We start from the raw sequence: 17,826 nt of genomic DNA on the forward strand, positions 1-17,826 counted from the left end.
CTAGTGTTAATAAAGAAAAGAAAACCAACATGCTTTTGCTAACTACATATGCCTGTCCCTGCCGACATCGGGGCCCGTCCACGTTAGCTAGGCAACACTAAACTGACAGCCGAGCAAACAAACGAGCCCGCTTTCCTCGTCTACCTCCCCGGCCTCTGCTCCTCCTCTGCTCTGCCTCGCTCCCCGCAGAACACCGATGAAACCCTAATCGGCCTCTCCGATGCACGCGTCCGCGTGCTTCTCCTCTTCCTTCGCCTCATCCAGGAAGGGTTGGTAATCTTCCCTCCAAGTTTCCCCCGTTTATTTTGGTCTAATCATGGAGGATTTTAACCTCCTTATCTGTGCTAGAACACCATTACTAGGATAAATGATTGTAATTATATGATATTTCTTAAAGGTGCACAAATGCTGCCCCTGTTGCCATGTAATTAGTTTGCCTGTCTTGTGGGTTTTAATTCTGTCATTTTACCCCCATTTTTCAGCCATTGCTGACGTTTCTGACGCCGTTGCACGGTCGTCCTATCGGCCTCTCTGTGGGAAGAAGCATCTGGGTTCTCCCTCTGCTCAGGATCCACCCAAGGTCCAGAAGAGATTAACAAAAGAAGAAAGAAGGGCCAGGGTAGAGGAATTTGTTGAAAAGTAAGTCAAACTCGGCCTCGCCAGCATTTCTAACTGTATTATTGTGATCAGCATGTGTTGCAGTTTTCTTGTGTTGCCTTTGTATATAGTGAATTAGAATCTTGTCTTAATCATTATCTTCTACAAACAAGCTAATCAACCATAATTTGTAATTTTTGTTACATTAAAACCAAGTGCTAGCTTCAAAACAGTCATCATCAAATTTTAAATTTTTAGACATCCGTTTCTGTACACAAAGAAACGACGAGATCCTGGAGAGTTGGTGCAGGAAATTTCGGGAAGATCTCATCCTAGTTTCACATAGGGTGAAAAGAAAGCATCTGCAAAGTTTCAAAGTCTGGATACAACAATTCCTTTAGCTTGTTTCCACTGTATATACCCATCCTGTACAATACCCCCCTCATGTGAATGCTGTCACTTATATTTATATAAAATTCGTAGTAGGCTAATTTCCTACTGTTTCCCGGTCAAGAAAAAAAAACATCCGGCTGTATACTGACTGCCGTACCACATGTAAATGTGCTTCTGGAATGGAGCTAGGTGCTTGATGCAATTCTAGCATTGTATATCTGTGAAGGCACCCAATGGACTTGTTTGAATTTTTAAACCTTACATCCATTATTGATGGCTGGCTCTACTATTCGATACAGTTACAGGGCATCACATGAAGGAAAATTTCCGTCTGCTACATATGTTCGTAAGCAGGTTGGAGGGTCCTACTACGTATCATGGGCATTACTCCAGGAACTGGAGTACAATTCGAGACTGAGGAGTGATGTCAGTGATGCCTCTTTCAACTCAACCAGAGATGCCAGGACCAGCTTCGAGGGCATAAAGGAAGAGACGGTATTTTGTTGCATAAACCCTACTAACTTCTGTCCATTTTGTTCATGTTGTTAGTTATTGCCTTTTTGATCTCTTACTTCTCTAGCAGGGTCTATCTTATAATGTCGTAATGTAAGATCAGATCTCAGAAAGAGATTACAAGGTTTTAACAGTTGGTTTTAGTTCTGCATACTAAAATCATAAGTATCGGTTGAACCTTGATATATGTTTCCAGTGGTATACTATCATAACTGCGTTCTTAATAGCTAAACCAGGATGTTTTAGGAATGCAAATGCCCAAACCATGTCAGGTCAGATGCAAAGTGAGAATATGAACACCCTTCTTTGTCTGCTCAGGATCTACCCGAAGTCCACAAGAGGATGACAAAAGAAGAAGGGCCAGGGTAGAGGAATTTATTGAAAAGTAAGCCAACTCGGCCACAGAATTTCTGTTTGTTATTATTGTGATCGGCACCTGTTACACTTTGTGTCTGTGCTTCCTTTTATCTAGTTTCAATCTTCAGTAAAGTTGTGAGCTACTACCTTCCGTACTATAGAATTACATTATATACTCCCTCCGTGTCAAATTATAAGACGTTTTTGTAGACTACTTTAGCCTAAAAACCGTCTTATATTTTTGTATGGAGGTAGTATTACACAGTAATGTCTTACACCAGAGCCAGCTGATCAACTCTGTTTATCAGATGTAAGTTTCGTACCGCTCGAGATATAGTTCTTGATAAACAATGTCATTTTCTTATTTGGCTCTGTGAGTGGTGAGAAAGGTTCAAGCAGCATGTTTAAGCAGGCAGTGAATGCCTCACAAACATGGCTAGGATTGGATTCCAGCAAAACTGCTAGTTCAGCTTCTCAAAATTTGGGAAGTGAGTGATCTGATTTATGGGGTTAAGCTACTCAATCAGATTTTGTCATTGTTCTCGGATGAAAACCAAGTTTTAGCTTCAAAAGAACCTCGCTAAATTTAAATTCTGGAAGTACTACCAGTTTTATACCAATTCTCGTTGTTACCAGCTGGATATAGTCACATATAATTGTGCTTCACCCGATGAGGTGTTAAGGACTCGTTTGTGCTTCTAAATCTTACATCCATTGCTTATGCCTGGCTCTGTTATTGAACACAGTTTCAGGGCTTCACATGAAGGAAAATTTCCACATGCAACACATGTTCGTCAGCAGGTTGGAGGGTCCTACTATACAGTGCTGGCATTACTCCAGGAATTGGAGTATAATTCAAGACTCAAGAATGATGTAAGAAATGCCTCTTTCAGCTCAGAAAACTTCAAGGAAAAATACGGGCTCCACAATATCGATCTCTCTCCAAGAGTTGCTACTACCAACTTTCAGGGTGTAAAGGAAGAAACGGTAGTATCTTATTACAGATAACCTACTTTCACTCTTCATGCTTTTCTTTTTGATTTTTCATCATTAAACACCGTCGCTGTGCATGCTTAAATATCCGTATATCTCCAATTATGTTTTTGCTCCTAAACAATAACAATACTAATAATAATCATCTACTTTTGCAGGCTAAAACCTCGGAACCTCTGGATCTAAATACTAAGCCACAACTTCCAGAATGCCATGGTAAAGCTGGAGCTGCCAAGCCAAACTTATCCCCAACAACTTGTTTGGAGGATAAAAGTGAGCCAATGGCATCAGGTCAAACTGAAAACAACAATGTGGTTAAGGCACAAAACCTCAAGAGGTACTGCTTGCATTCCCTCACGCAAGATCAACAACTGATTTACAAATGAGCGCATGGTAACGGGGTAGCTAATTTTGACTCTGCAAATTAAGCAGCATGAGCACCTAAAGATGACTATTTGAGACAATCCCTGTATTATTCTTAAACTGCATCAAACAAATCAAGAAATATGAGTTTATCTGTAGCACATGTATAAAGATAGCTTACATAGTCCTCTCCACCATCATTGATTCACACATTTAAACACTAAGATTGCATGTGATGTTATTTTGGTTGCTACGGTCTTATGTTCCTCACAGCTTTTATTGCTCCATAATGCAGCCCTAAGCATGCGCATGAAGCATCGAAGGGGGCAAATCTGTGGGGCAGCCTGAAATCCTTTGCTGGTGGACTCAGGATCTTTTGGAACAGTCTGTAAATTCATATGGTCTGGCTTGCTAGATGTGATTACATATAGGATTCACATTGTTTTATTATTCTTTTCATGACCTGAAACACAATTGTACAGTACTCCAGGAGGACCATTCCTTCCATTTTTCAGATGATACTCCTGTCAGTTCTACAAGTCACAGTAGAAGTTGGAGTACTCTGTTTATCGACCCCTTCATCCAGTATGCCTGTGTCAAGATTAAATAGATTTTTCCTTGATGTTTTACAGACTTGATTGCTCATGTTGTTTTACATTCATGTCTGGACGCTCTGCTACCCACATATTGTGTACATTGGGTTCAGAATGGCGCATATCAGAGTGTGCTTATTTCATTTCAGTCTGTATGTAGTCCATATTGAAATATCCAAAACATCTTATATTTGTGAACCAAGGGAGTACTTAGAATCATTTCATAGACAATCTGACAGCACCATTGCCAAACATATCCTGGTTGCACAAATGCACAACTCGCACCCAATATAGGGATATATATAAACTTAGTTCAGTCTTATATAATCCATGGATAAAAACCAATAAAAGAATAAACAACGCAAATACAGTTAACAATTATCGATTTATATAAACTCACTGCTACCATTCTCTCAACAACTTCCTTGTTTTAGTCAGGTGGTAGACAGGTCCGAGACACTGCCAGAAGCTACAATCCTAGTAGAAGGTAGATTTACAAAACTTGCAGTCGACTTATCCAGGACAACCCTCTCTTCAACTGTTGACAAAACTCACGCCAAGCTTCTATCATGGAAGATGATAAGTATCCAACCACTACCATACTTCAAGATGATGATGGGGTACCATGTTCAAAGTCAGAATCATCGACCATCCTTTCTAACGACTCGATATCACCGGCTTCAGAAAGGGTACGACTGCGAAGGCTGTCTGCATCCTCGCTGCTCAGATGAAAACAGGACAGGAAACAACGGTTATGACAGTAGTATTAGATGCACCAGTTGTGGTATAAAACTTGTGATGATAATCCACAACAAAGATTTAGCCATACTCTGTAACTCCAAAGATTTCTTTGACAACAAGCGAGCCGTCCCGAGAACAGAACTCTGGCAGCTGGATAATTCACAGATATTCAGTTATAATGGAGGAACGGGGAAGTAAGGAGCTGAATACATTATAATACAACATCATGACATCTAAAATATTTCAACTCTGTTTTGGAGTCCAGAAAATTCTCAGCTGCAAGAGTCAATAAGAACAGATGCCAGCAGCTTACCTCTGATAAGTACATGATTTTTCCAAACAATGTTTGCACAGCAAGCTTCCGCTTAAAACCTTGCTCTGTAAACCCAGATAAGTCCATAACTATTGGACCTGCGATATCATAAAACACAAAATATCCTCAGCACTCTAGCAGTGTGCAAGCTAAGTTGTGAATCAAACAAAATTATCACTCCTACAAAAACAAGCAATACATAATATAAAGAGGTTTTTAGCTATTGGTGAACAGGTCAATTCTCCAATCCAGGCAGAAGCACTGGCCCTTCAAATAGCTGCTGAAATTGCCACAAAGTTTACAACAGTTGGCATCACTTTCATGACGGATAATCAGGTCCTTGCTCAGGCTGTTGCTTCCAGAGATCTTCAAAATAATCCAGGGCATTGGGATATAAAGAGGTTTTTAGCAGCCTTCTTCTCTACCACAAATTGCATACAATCGCAAGTTCTATATATCTGCAGGAAGCTCAATGTAGGGCTCATAGCTGTGCAGCAAAAGCCTACTGTTCACAGTTGGATAGTAACACTGGCCCTTATATGGCTTGCTATAATAGTGCTTATCTAGATGATCATTGTCCTATGCTTTTCAAGTTAGGAAACCTTGCAATAAAGCAATGTAATCTTGCTGGTGTAATTTGTGCTTGAGATCAATATAAAAGGCACCTCAGGTGCCACCACTTTGTCCCCAAAAAAAAATGAAGCATTCAAAACAGTGCTTTGATTTTGACATGATCTTAAGATTTTCATACAACAACAACAAAGCCTTTAGTCCCAAACAAGTTGGGGTAGGATAGAGCTGAAACCCATAAGGTCTCGCAACCAACTCATGGTTCTGGCACATGGATAGCAAGCTTCCACGCACCCTCTCCATGGCTAGTTCTTTAGTGATACTCCAGTCCTTCAGATCTCTCTTTACTGACTCTTCCCATGTCAAGTTCGGTCTACACCGACCTCTCTTGACATTATCAGCACGCTTTAGCCGTCCGCTATGCACTGGAGCTTCTGGAGGCCTGCGCTGAATATGCCCAAACCATGTCAGACAATGTTGGACAAGCTTCTCTTGAATCGGTGCTACCCCAACTCTATCTCGTATATCATCATTCCGGACCCGGTGCTTCCTTGTGTGGCCTCACATCCATCTTAACATGCACATGTCCGCCACATCGAACTGTTGAACATGTCGCCTTTTAGTCGGCCAACACTCAGCGCCATCCTATGGAACCTACCTTTTAGCTTTTGTGGCACTCTGTTGTCACATCTTCACCGATATCCCCATCCTTCTGTAGCATTGACCCCAAATATTGAAAGGTGTCCTTCTGAGGCACCACCTGCCCATCAAGGCTAACCTCCTCCTCGTGCCTAGTAGTACTGAAACTGCACCTCATGTACTCGGTTAGTTCTACTGAGTCTAAAACCTTTTCGATTCCAAGGTTTGTCTCCATAGCTCCAACTTCCTATTAACCCCCGTCCGACTATCATTGACTAGCACCACATCATCCGCAAAGAGCATACACCATGGAATATCTCTTTGTATATCCCTTGTGACCTCATCCAGCAAAAAGATAAGGGCTCAAAGCTGACCATTGCTGCAGTCCTATTTTAATTGGAAAGTCATCAGTGTTGCCATCACTTGTTCGAACAGTTGTCACAACATTATCGTACATGTCCTTGATGAGGGTAATGTACTTTGCTGGGACTTTGTGTTTCTCCAAGGCCCACCACATGACATCTTAAGATTTTCATGCTCAACAAAAATGGCAATGTATTGCTATTTATGTCTGAATATTGCTACAGCACACAGATGTACATAAAATTGATGTTTGACGACCCAAGTTAAAAAAAAGAGAGCAGATGTTTAGCAACTCCCACACTGCAGACATCATTTTCAGGCTAAGAAGCTAAAATAACTGAAGAATGTGTATAAAGCTAACGCGATGAGGGGATTTGACAACAATGGAAGAAAAAGACAAATGTCAGTATTATATGCTCAGTAAGCGTTGGAAAGTAATCTTCTAAAAGTTTGCAGCTAATCAAAGTACAAAACCAGTAAATTGTGGGACACATGATCAGTACCAAGATCTACAGAGGATTTCACCAGGGAGATGCACAAATTTCATAGGAACGCAAGAGAAGACAAAATCACTTCCGTGTTTTTGAATTGAGCAGCCAGGGTCTTGAAGGTAAATACTATGTGTTATCTAAGAGTACCAGAACCAGAAGAATAAAAATACCTTTTTCCCGAACAATTCGTCTTGATATCTCATTCAGAATTTCAGCAACTTCATTATCTTCTAACATCGATGCTTTCCTAAGATGTATGAGATCCACAACCACATCAGGATTGAATTGTTTTTCATTCAGTGTGTATCGGATGTACTTTCTTACTACATCATCCATGTCAAATCCTGTCTGAATACATGGGAAAAAAAGTTAAAAGTGTATATGCAGGCCTCACTATAGCCAGATTGCTTTGCAGCCAACAACATAATAAGAAAACCATTCCTCAAACCGCAGTAAAAATGGCCAAATGGGTGCATTGGTGCAAAGCATTACAGTTTGATATGTCAAAATCTATTCTGACCAGCGAAATTTCTGGTTTAGATCTTTGCAAGGAGATAGTCTTTAGTCTGAATATTTTTACCACAAGTCATCAGTGTAACTTAATCTTCCAGAATAAGATATCTGAGTAACACTGTTCAAAGTAGATTCATTTGTTGAGAAAATAAAGCAGATATGTGGTAACAGCAGTCCAGTATAAGTTCAGATTCTCAGGAATAATGGTTGAATCAAGGGCACACCTTTTGCATTAGTTCTTGAAGAGCTGGAAAATCCACTGCTTCCCTGCCCTTCTGAAACAACTCGTCTAGTGACTTCAACAAGAATATATTCTTGGTCACCTGCAAAGAAATGGAGTCACCATGAAATGCCAAAAAAAATATATCTGGATAATGGTTATGACTTATGAGAGCAATAGAATTTATAGTTCCATCAAGAATATCAGCAAGAAAAAGAGAAAATAAAGCGTAAAGATGAGCCTAGCTTGTGAATTGTGATCAAACAGAACATAAGTTTAGCTAGTGATCAACAAAAAGGATTGTGATCAACAGAAACTTCATTCCTAATTCTTTCTTACTTAAAAGTAACATCTAACTGAAACAAACTGAATTATTTAGTATGGTCATGACTCAGTATGATATTTTATGAATAGAGATGAAATTGCAACATAAAATCCCCCACTGAAAAAAAAGAGTCAATGAACGACGTTAGCACCCAACGACTATTGGGGTCTGCATTGAACAAACGAACCGCTGCTCCACACAATGTGCCTACATTTTGGCATGGCTAAAACTCTATTTATATATAAGAGAAATATGCCATCACTTTATTATCTACCGCCACAGAAAACACGAAGCACAAGCAACATGTCCAATCTTAGAGAGGAACTACCAAAGTGTAACTAAACTGCTAATCGTATCACTCTGCAGTCCTCAAAGGCTTACCCTCTTCTTCTTCTGAGTGCGCGGGGAGGTGAACCTGCGGAAGGTGCGGACGGCGGCGAGGGCGAAGGAGACGCCGACGTAGGCGAGCGGCACGGCGAGGAGCCACGGCACGGGGCTGGAGCCGACGCGCGGGCCGGGGATGGCCTGCGTAACGGTGCCGGTGAACTCCACGAGGTCCAGCGCCTTGTCCTGGATCCACGGCAGCTCCTCCTCGACCTCCACCTCCTCATCCGCCTCTCGCTTCGGGGCAGCGCTGGAGTTATTGGTGCGCTTGGCTCGGGCGACGAGGAGGGGCGTCGACCGCCGGGGGGCCGTGCGGGTGGGGGCGAGCAGGGTGAGGGGGCAGCGCCGGACGCGGCCGCCGGCGATGGGGACGGAGAGCGGATGGAAGAGGGTGGTGGTGGTCGCCATGGAGACGGAGGTGGAGGGGCTAGGGCTTATCGCGGCGGAGGTGGAGTTGGGTGGGACTCCTCCGGGGTGCGGAGAAGAGAGAGACCAAGCCAGAGTAGGCAGTAGCTGAACAAAAAAAACCTGTGACGGGTTGGGAGAGAGGAAGAGCAGTAAAAGGGGCCGAAAGCCCACCAAGACAGCATGCTTTTTGGGCTGTATCCCTGGCGCCAGCTCTCAAAAGAAAAAGGAAAAAGCTCTGCCTGGCTACGGTTCTTCAGCTATGCCTGCCCCCCGGAAGGAAAATCGTTGAGCCCTTCCCCAAAAGCTCTTGCAAAAACTTAAGACAATCTTCTTTTTTTCACAATAATTAAGACTATGTCCACCAAAGTGGACATGTCGTTTAATGACACTATTATCATTAGTAAATTCAGAGTTAAGAGACAGATGGCAACACTCGCAACAAGGTCAAATAACTGTCACTGCACAGTTAAGAACGCTTGGATTAACAAGGTCCATGGATTCCGTATAATGGGCTGACAGCAATCATGGAATCTACAGTAGTTCCTTTGGACATCAAACCAGCTCGTCTAATCCGTTCAGAAACTGAAGTCTCTAGAATACAAGTTTTCCAGTTTCATAAAAACGTGTAATGTTCTCCAAAAAAAAAAAGTGGAAATATTTCTACCACACAAACTGTGCTTATTTCTGCCGAAGAATCCTGGATGCTTAATCTTCTTGCCTATAACGGAAGAATTTATAGGAGAAACAAGGTGAAGAGTGCGAATCAGGGTAATCTCTGTATCAGGCTGTCAGCTTAATACCACAGGATCTCAAAGCTTTGGTTTGGATTTGGATTCTCTAGACCATGCTGGAGCTCTAACTTGCAGGTTGGACTTCTCAGCCTCCTCGTCCTTCTCCTCCTCTTCCAATATCTCCTTAGAAAATGCCGCTGGATTCTCCTTGATGCAGTTCTGCAGCGCGATGAAGGGCTGCACACAATCTGATCCCTGGCAAGGCAAAGGAAGTAAGCTTAGTATAAGTCAATATTCAGGAAGAAGTAGACATGAACCAGACAGTCAATAGCATTTAACAGCATACAGGCAGAAGAGGTTTGTATGTGGCAGTGACTCAAACATTATGAAATATTACAAAGAGTGTAAAAACACACATTTAAAACAGGAACCAGAAGAATTTGTGTCCAGCCAAGTTATAGTATCTGCATTTCTTAACTCTTTTAACTTTAAAGAGGAAAGAGGGCAAATTCTCAGGGTTTTATTTTCTGTTGAAGTAACAAGTAACCTAAATAAGTGGTTATGATCAAACTGAATTATAATTGGCTAGCAATAACATTGTAGTATAACCTAATAGACAATGACTGCTGTACATCTACTTCCACTTGGATTGTAAGAAAACGCGACACAGAACAACAGATCTTTATTGTGCTCCATCAGATCTACTATAATTACGTGGGTGCCTTTTTAGCTTATACGCCCTCCGTCCCTAAATATAAGTCTTTTTAGAGATTTCAATATGGGCAACATACAGAGCAAAATGAGTGAATCTACACTCTAAAATATGCCTATATACATCCGTATGTAGTTTGTATTGAAATCTCTAAAAGGGCTTATATTTAGAAACGGAGGGAGTACAAACTAGCCACATTTGCAGTTTATACAAACTAGACACATTTGCTACTGCACACTGCAGCAACAGAATTCGCCTGAAACTAATATCAGTTGAAATAATAAGGAAAGAACAAAAATGCTGACAATAAAAAAAAGGGGTACACTACTCATTATAAAGGCTGTCCGTTAGAAAAGGTATCGATTAACCAGATATCTGCCAAACACCAATCCTAATACCCAACTTCCTTGAGTGCTTACCTAAAATAACTCTCTTGGGTATTTACCTAAAAAACGTTCCTGGGCATATTAAGTTAAGTTTAGAACAAAGGGGCTCTTTGTTATGATTATCCTGGGAAATTTTAAGTTAAGTTAACTTAGTAACATGAAATAAAAATACAACCTTCTCTACTTCTGTGCTCCTCAGGAAGCAGGAAAATGCATCAACAAATCCACTGCCACAAGGTCCAGTTTTCAAATCAGCCACGCACGGACAATCCAGAGCTTTCTGTACCTTAACGTCAATTGACTGCATAACCAGAAAACTGTTTCAATGATCTCCCAAGCACCATGAAGAGTAGAATACTGATATATAGGTATCTATCAATCATCCAGGAGCAAAATAAAATGTCTTACCTCATCATCCTCACTAAACGACATAGCCTCTGTACATTACAAAAATTCAATATCAGTAATCAGAACACTAATGCTGGCACAGATTAATGAGCCGACAAAAGATGCAACATACCCCATGCAAAGCGCACGGGTTAAAAAAACATCACATAACTAATATCACTCTAGATCGTAGCCTAGAAATGTTGTAATCCTGCTATTATTAATGAATGAAAACTCCTTTTGATACCAAAAAAGTAATACTAAGGGCAGTCTAGATTAGGGAACCTCCAATATAGCAGTGCATGCCATACAAATTTGAAAGAGGGCACGAACTTTGTGCACATTGGGGTATTTTTTTGGGAGATGTAGGAACTGGAATCTAGTCGTTTTGGCAAGATATTAGCAGGTTGAAGCTTGGTAGCTCCTCAGGACAGGGGTATCATCAACTAGCGCATACCTATATGGCACTAGCATTAAAGCCTACCTCGATTTCGGCATGGACGCGTAGATGTTGTACAAGGTCTGAACTGCATATAATAACCACATAGTGGAGAATCACAGGGACAATCTCGTCCAGCTAAAACTCACAACTATCCATAATACTAGCTTCCCTGGAGCTGTGCTTCCACCAATGCTCCCCAAAATCCCAGCAACCCGACGGACAACATGTAGGCTGCCGCGACTCGGAGAGAACCACTACTCGAAACGGCCGCGTATCCGCTGGAAAAACGAGAATAAGTGGACACCACCACCGGCGCCTAAGATTCAGAGTTTGGGGTGTACCTGCAGCGAGCTCCTCGAGGGAGGAGGGCGCCGGGGCAGGGGACTGCGCCGGCGCGGGGTCGGCGGCCGGCGGAGAAGGCTTCCCCACCGCCGGGTCGGGCTGGCTCTGTTCTTGGCCCATCGATGGTTGGTTGAGCGGCTAGGAAGAATTCAGGCGGCGGCCACTCTCGTCTCGACGACCGGCGGCGAAGCGAGAGAGCAAAAGAGCGACCGGCGGCCTGAGCAGGAGCGCGGTCAAGTACTCAAGTCGCCCGGCGGCACACCACTTTGGAAGCCAATTGGGACCCGAGTCCGACTCTGACCGTGCTTCCCGTCCGTCCGATCGCGCCAAGATTCGTGTGCAGGTTTGCCCGTGGTTCCATGGGCCGGGCCGGCCTTCGTGAGTGGCCAGCGGCGTTCCAGTGTGTCACCCACGCGACACGACGTCTCTCCTAAACCTCCGCGTCGCCATTTCCACTTCCACCTCCAGCCCGCCGCGATGGCCGGAGGCGGCGGCAAGCCGTTCGGGGACAACGTGTTCGCCGGCCATGCGGCCGCGGGAGTCGCGGCGATCAGCGCCTCCGCGGTCGCCGTCCACCCCCTCGACACCGTCAAGAGCCTCCTCCAGGCGAGCGCCCGGCCCGCTCCCCCTTCCCACCCTCAGATTCTCCCATTTGCCGTGCTGCTCTTCTCTCGTCAGGGTCTGATTTGTTTCCGCGTGTGCAGTTGAGCGCGGCGGGGCAGAAGCAGAAGATGGGGCTCCGCCATGCGGTGGACCGGCTCATGCACGTCTCCGGTCCTGCAGGTGTTTGGTCGCTTGCCTGCTTGCTACTAGACGAGTAGAGATCTTCCTTTGTTTGGTGGTTCTGTTGTGAACTGCGAATAGAGTGCTTAAATCTTCGATCTGCGTTGGTGCCATGCATAATGACTAGTGGAGTTGAGAGGATTGTGATGTTGCTTGTTGAGTTGCCAGGCTAGAACTGGTAGTGTCTGACTTCTTAGATTGCCATCCAGCTATTAGTAACAGTCCATCATGATCCATGTAGCTTGCTAGCCTGGCAAATATAATAAATCTGCATTGGATAAGATCTTACTGTGATTGTGTCCAACTGTCCATAGTGGTTCTACGCACTGTCTACATTAAGAGCATATCCAGTAGGAGCCTAAAGGCTTGGATTATTTCATCAAATAACTCAGCTTGTACAATTTTTTGTCGTCCAAACATAGATCTAGAAGCTTGCCTTTAATTGCTTCAATGCTTCTTTATACCAAAATACCTGGGCTTGCATAAACATTTCACTTCATTCTATTGCCGTGCCTGCTTCATGTTATCATCCCTGATTGACATACTTTAGAGATTCTAATTCATGTACTCCCTCCGTTCGGAATTACTCGTCCAAAAAATGAATGTATCTAGATGCATTTTAGTTGTAGATACATCCATTTTTATGACAAGTAATTTTGAACGGAGGGAGTATGATGGTATCAAAGGGGGTCATTGTACTCATAACATAGTTCAAAAAAGCGCTAGGCGTTAATTGTGCGTTTTGCCACCGCCTTGCGCTTTACTGACCAAAGCGCATGCTTATGCGCAGTTATGCACAGATTAAGCGTAGTTATGCGCAATGTGTTTTGCCAACGCCTAGAGCCTAGGCGCGCTTAAGCGCTCGCTTAGGCGTGCCTTTTTTAACTATGACTCATAATAATAACTAGCGGAGTTGAGAGGATTACTTTGCTCTGCATTCTAAAGTAACATATTTCTGATGCCCATATGTTACTTTGCTCTGCATAAAAAATATCCTATTAAATCATTGTATGTATTTCAGGTCTTTACAGTGGCATTGGATGGTCAATATTAGGTAAACTGCCTGGTTTGGGAGCACGTTTTGGGACCTATGAGCTTTTAACAGCCTTCTATAAAGGTACATACTTTTTTTTGCGACACAATTCATTGCTTAGTGTAAGCTGCTTGATATCAACTTGTTGGCACCTTCTATTGGCAGTTTAGCACCCATGAGCAAACTAGACATGTTGTCGGTTAGACTTCTCTGTCATATCCTCCCATTTCCCATATGTTTCCCTGTTATCATACTCCAATTGCAGATTAACCAAAGTCCTTTGTGGTAAAAGAAACAATTTGCATGATTTAACATTGGTACCTCTGATTCTGAAGAACTGTTGTGATTGGAGCTTTTGCTTATGTGTTATGTGCAACAAAACTATAGCCTTATCATTCTAAACTATATTCGATTGTTTGTTTTCCAATAGTTTAAGCATGAAACTTCTGACTAACAATGTAATCTGTAGCGACATATGATGGTCGACGTATAGAACTTTGCAATGATATATGATTTGTTTGTCTCTTGGCAGATGGCAGGGAGGACAACCATGTTAATTATTCTGAGGCAATGTTGGCTGGCATAACTGCTGGTGCTGTAGAGGCATTTGTGTGCACACCATTTGAACTTCTCAAACTTCGGTCCCAAGTTGGTTCTGCCATACCTATGAAAGCTACGAACCCTGCTAATGTTATACAGGAGTCGTTTCCACTGCTTTCCAAGCTATTACCTGGTCATGTCCCTGACATGAGAGTGTGGAATAGCAGTGTCAGTCTGTTGTCCAATCTTTCCCCCAAGCATCCTGACATGATGGGTGCCCTGAAACAGCACCCATGGATGCTGACTGGCTCTGGGAAGCCCCCGTTACCCTCTGATGTTCAGGTGCCTTCGAGATTGATAGCACTTGAAGGATGGGGTGCTTTATGGAGAGGACTTAGGCCAGGAGTAGCCCGAGACTGTGTCTTTAGTGGAATGTTCTTTTCTTGTTGGCAATTCATACATACGGCGATGCTTACTTGGCAGTCTGTTAACATGAACCCTGAACCCAGGTAATGGATTCATATTAGTATATTTGATTTGCAAAGTAAAGATAGGGACAGTGTCATGATTGATTTTCGTTAGTATTGGTCTATTCTAACCCTTTGCTCATCTCAGGAATTTAGAAGAAGCAGGTCCTGTACCCCCTTTAGCTTCTAGTCTGGCTGCAGGCTTCTCTGGAGTTGTAGCAGCTGCTGCTTCACATACATTTGATACTGCCAAAAGTCGTTCACAGTGCACTGTGATACCTAAGGTAAGTTTATACTTGACTGCTTTCAAACTTGGAACCACATTCTATCCTGTCTGCAAATGCAAATTATTTGTTCTTGCCATTGTTTTTCAGTATATAGCAATGGAGAGGAGGTTTCTTAAGTGGAGAGCACCGGGAATGTGGATAGAGAGAATGACAGGAACGTCACCTGCTGATAGGAATGTTCTGTTTCGTGGCATTGGGTTACGGATGGCGCGCAGTGGAATCGCATCTTTTGTACTTGTTGGGTCCTACTATTTAGCCGTAGATCAGCTCCTGTAGATGGCAGGCAGAGAAGCCATTTATGAAATTCAAACACCTTGATTATATGCATCTGCTGAACAACCAGAGATGAGGTAACTACGTGGTACCTCGTTCATCTCATTCAGACTTAACTGGAGTTGCGTGCTCCGGGATAGAATTTTGGTTACTGATGTAAATGTTTATAACAAACAGAACTGAAGGTCTGCCTTTGGTTTTGTTGCTCGTGTTGAAGAGATATTGAGTATTTTTATATGGAAAATGTTACTTGCTAGGGAGAACGGTGAAAGGTTAATTTTGGCAGCATTGAGCAAATAAAAGGGCCTTCGATAATTTGCAATGCAGCCTGTTGTTTGTGTGTACTTTGATCGATGATCCTCATGAAATATGTCATGAAGTGTTTATGGTAGTACAGGATTTGGAAGATGGCCGGTCGATTCCGATAGCTTTGTTAATCCATTGTATTGCAGTTGATCACCTAAGTTTTAAATATTTATAACTCCAATCACATACTATATGCGATGGATCTTGTAGCTGGTAGCTATGAGGTGTTGTTTTCTCGGGGCATGTCCCGTGTTCCCAGTTACTCCCTCCGTTCCAAAATAGATGACTCAACTTTATACTAATTTTAGTAAAAGTTGGGTCATCTATTTTGGAACGGAGGGAGTAGTTGAGTAGACTAATGACCAAATGTATATGCGCCGTTACCCACTTGATTGTTGTCTCAAAACTTACACAGTTCAGAGCTTCTGTATGTGTTGAGTAGTTTAAATTTCATCGTTGCTGCTTCTGTCTCAAGCATTGAATGAAAATCAGGATCATGTTTGGCAAATTTACCACATTAATAGGCTCAGAATGGCCCCAAAACTAAGCCATGTTCAGAAAATCCTAAGAAAAAGGAACCATGGCGCTCATTGGAAATATAATTTTTACAGGAATTGTTGGAAAGCAAGCTTTTGACAATGTGTTTCCATTGTCAGAGAAGATTTAACTGTAAAAATGCTCTTCAGATATCTTCAGGCCTTTCTAAAATTTGCTTCCAATTTGCCGACATCAAATTTTCGGTCGGAACATATCTTTGTACACTTCCTTTGCACCGTGTCCGGCCTCCGCATGGCAGAATCCTGGTCGTTGCATTCTCAGTAGCGCCAGAGCCTTCCCATCAGAAGACACTCTTGCTGAATGCTGAATGTACACTTACTGGTGACCGTCTTCTTTGTTCCAAAGTGGGTCTAATGGAGGAAGATCGTAGTCTTCAGGTGTTAGTGCCAACGAGAAATCCGGCAACGGGGGTGGTGCTCCAATGACCCTGCAGGCAGGTGCGCGAAACAGATGGCCCGTCAGTCCTTCAGATTCACAATTTGAGTTGGCACGAGCTTATTTTGTCGCTAATCATTACTCCCTCCGTTCCAAAATAGATGACTCATTTTTGTACTGACTTTACAAAGTTGGTATAAAGTTGAGTCATCTATTTTGGAACGGAGGTAGTAGTTCGTTACCTTTCTGGGGTATATAGGTCCTGGTTGATCCGGACCTTGCTTGAAGCCTCTTTCGGGATCTTGTCAAACAGATACTTAGCTGTTCCAAATGGAGTGGGGCTCCTGCAAAGTTACAGGTACTGTCTTCATTTTGCATTCTTCTTTCTCGTGCCAGGGGTAAAAATAGGTGAAAATATTAAGAAAATACACTTGGTGTGCGCAAGTAGCAAACTACTCCCTCCGTTCCTAAATATAAGTCTTTTTAGAGATTTCAGTATGGACTATATATGGAGCAAAATGAATGAATCTATACTCTAAACTATGTCTATATACATCCATATGTAGTTTGAGTGGAATCTCTAAAAAGACTTACATTTAGGAACGGAGGGAGTAGAAGCGAATGTCTTACCTAGATGTTGGAGGAGTTGCATGGAAAACTTCAGAGGCCCTTTTGCTTTCTTTCAGAAATTCCTCCGAAGCTTCCAATGCTGCTATTGCCATTCCGTGAGATTTCTCACTGTTTCCTTCCTCAAGAATCAAACCATGGAAGTAGTATGCTGCAGACTGATAAGAGCACATACAGTGACATCAGCTTAGATAGTTGTAAGACTAGTACCCTATTGCAGGCGAAACATATGCCATCTGAAGCTATTTCAACTCGGCACAGAACATTTGTGATTCGAAAATTAGACGGTTAACATTAGAGGTATTACGATGCTTGATGTAGCTTTACACACCTTCGCTTCGACGTACTTCCACTTGACAAATAGTAGATGCTTTTTTCCCCATCCATCGGACACAGGAAGATCTGGAATGCTCTCCTGAACCTGGTGCCAATATTTGACCATCTCACAAGCTAAGCGCCTTTTTACAGCTAGTGTGGCCTTTGGGCTATCGATTGCCAGCCCAAGCTGCATGTCAACACCCTGTAGGGGATGAAGGTTGCCAATGTTTAATGACTAATTGACCATGAAACAATATCAAATGGGACAGACAGGTTGGAATATGATTCTTCTGAGAAAAGGAGTACTAGGTTATGACTACTGTATCTGAATCTGAAGTTAATTTAGGAATGGTACTAGGTTTCTTTTAGTAAAGTTCATCAAAATAACTGGAAATAAAGTACAAGGTGATAAAAAAAAGTTCAAAGCATATAAATGTTGCTTCAGGGGTGATAGTACACACATCACTCTCTAGGGCTAGGCGG

The 17,826-nt window shown here is 42.6% G+C and overlaps 4 protein-coding genes across 4 annotated transcripts in view; 1 reads left to right on the forward strand and 3 right to left on the reverse strand.

The window, feature by feature from the left end:
- Positions 1-4,065: 4,065 nt before the first annotated feature.
- Positions 4,066-8,884, reverse strand: LOC119364935. The gene is made up of 6 exons (XM_037630509.1): positions 8,366-8,884; positions 7,664-7,762; positions 7,097-7,274; positions 4,864-4,961; positions 4,639-4,700; positions 4,066-4,528 (listed from the first exon to the last, which is right to left on the reverse strand). Exons 1-6 carry the CDS (start codon positions 8,774-8,776, stop codon positions 4,414-4,416), a joined length of 963 nt encoding a protein of 320 aa, XP_037486406.1. The 5' UTR covers positions 8,777-8,884; the 3' UTR covers positions 4,066-4,413.
- Positions 8,885-9,257: 373 nt separating this feature from the next.
- On the reverse strand, positions 9,258-12,042 carry LOC119364938 (mitochondrial intermembrane space import and assembly protein 40 homolog). The gene is made up of 4 exons (XM_037630511.1): positions 11,776-12,042; positions 11,014-11,042; positions 10,781-10,906; positions 9,258-9,762 (listed from the first exon to the last, which is right to left on the reverse strand). Exons 1-4 carry the CDS (start codon positions 11,894-11,896, stop codon positions 9,586-9,588), a joined length of 453 nt encoding a protein of 150 aa, XP_037486408.1. The 5' UTR covers positions 11,897-12,042; the 3' UTR covers positions 9,258-9,585.
- A 136-nt stretch (positions 12,043-12,178) lies between these two features.
- Positions 12,179-15,481, forward strand: LOC119364936. Its single transcript, XM_037630510.1, has 6 exons — positions 12,179-12,382; positions 12,481-12,559; positions 13,581-13,676; positions 14,125-14,641; positions 14,748-14,883; positions 14,974-15,481. Exons 1-6 carry the CDS (start codon positions 12,254-12,256, stop codon positions 15,160-15,162), a joined length of 1,146 nt encoding a protein of 381 aa, XP_037486407.1. The 5' UTR covers positions 12,179-12,253; the 3' UTR covers positions 15,163-15,481.
- Positions 15,482-15,899: 418 nt separating this feature from the next.
- The window catches only part of LOC119364939, a 4,749-nt gene continuing 2,822 nt past the window's right edge, over positions 15,900-17,826 (reverse strand). Inside the window, exons 9-12 of the mRNA XM_037630512.1 lie at positions 17,357-17,545; positions 17,029-17,183; positions 16,641-16,742; positions 15,900-16,450 (exon numbers count right to left, since the gene is read on the reverse strand). Of these exons, the coding sequence (XP_037486409.1) occupies positions 16,339-16,450; positions 16,641-16,742; positions 17,029-17,183; positions 17,357-17,545 (558 nt within the window). The 3' untranslated portion in view covers positions 15,900-16,338. The remainder of the gene's footprint in view (positions 16,451-16,640; positions 16,743-17,028; positions 17,184-17,356; positions 17,546-17,826) is intronic.

Source organism: Triticum dicoccoides, chromosome 2B, assembly GCF_002162155.2.
Source record: "Triticum dicoccoides isolate Atlit2015 ecotype Zavitan chromosome 2B, WEW_v2.0, whole genome shotgun sequence".
In the NCBI taxonomy this organism is placed as follows: domain Eukaryota; kingdom Viridiplantae; phylum Streptophyta; class Magnoliopsida; order Poales; family Poaceae; genus Triticum; species Triticum dicoccoides.

Coding starts and splice junctions, on each gene's coding strand:
- LOC119364935 (XM_037630509.1), bottom strand. CDS start 8,776: ATGGCGACCACCACCACCCTCTTCCATCCGCTCTCCGTCCCCATCGCC. Junction 7,763..8,365: donor GCACTCAGAAGAAGAAGAGG/GTAAGCCTTTGA, acceptor ATTTCTTTGCAG/GTGACCAAGAATATATTCTT. Junction 4,962..7,096: donor ACGAATTGTTCGGGAAAAAG/GTATTTTTATTC, acceptor ATGATATCGCAG/GTCCAATAGTTATGGACTTA.
- LOC119364938 (XM_037630511.1), bottom strand. CDS start 11,896: ATGGGCCAAGAACAGAGCCAGCCCGACCCGGCGGTGGGGAAGCCTTCT. Junction 11,043..11,775: donor CCTCGAGGAGCTCGCTGCAG/GTACACCCCAAA, acceptor TGTAATGTACAG/AGGCTATGTCGTTTAGTGAG. Junction 9,763..10,780: donor GGAGCACAGAAGTAGAGAAG/GTTGTATTTTTA, acceptor TTGCCTTGCCAG/GGATCAGATTGTGTGCAGCC.
- LOC119364936 (XM_037630510.1), top strand. CDS start 12,254: ATGGCCGGAGGCGGCGGCAAGCCGTTCGGGGACAACGTGTTCGCCGGC. Junction 12,383..12,480: donor CCGTCAAGAGCCTCCTCCAG/GCGAGCGCCCGG, acceptor CCGCGTGTGCAG/TTGAGCGCGGCGGGGCAGAA. Junction 14,642..14,747: donor AACATGAACCCTGAACCCAG/GTAATGGATTCA, acceptor TGCTCATCTCAG/GAATTTAGAAGAAGCAGGTC.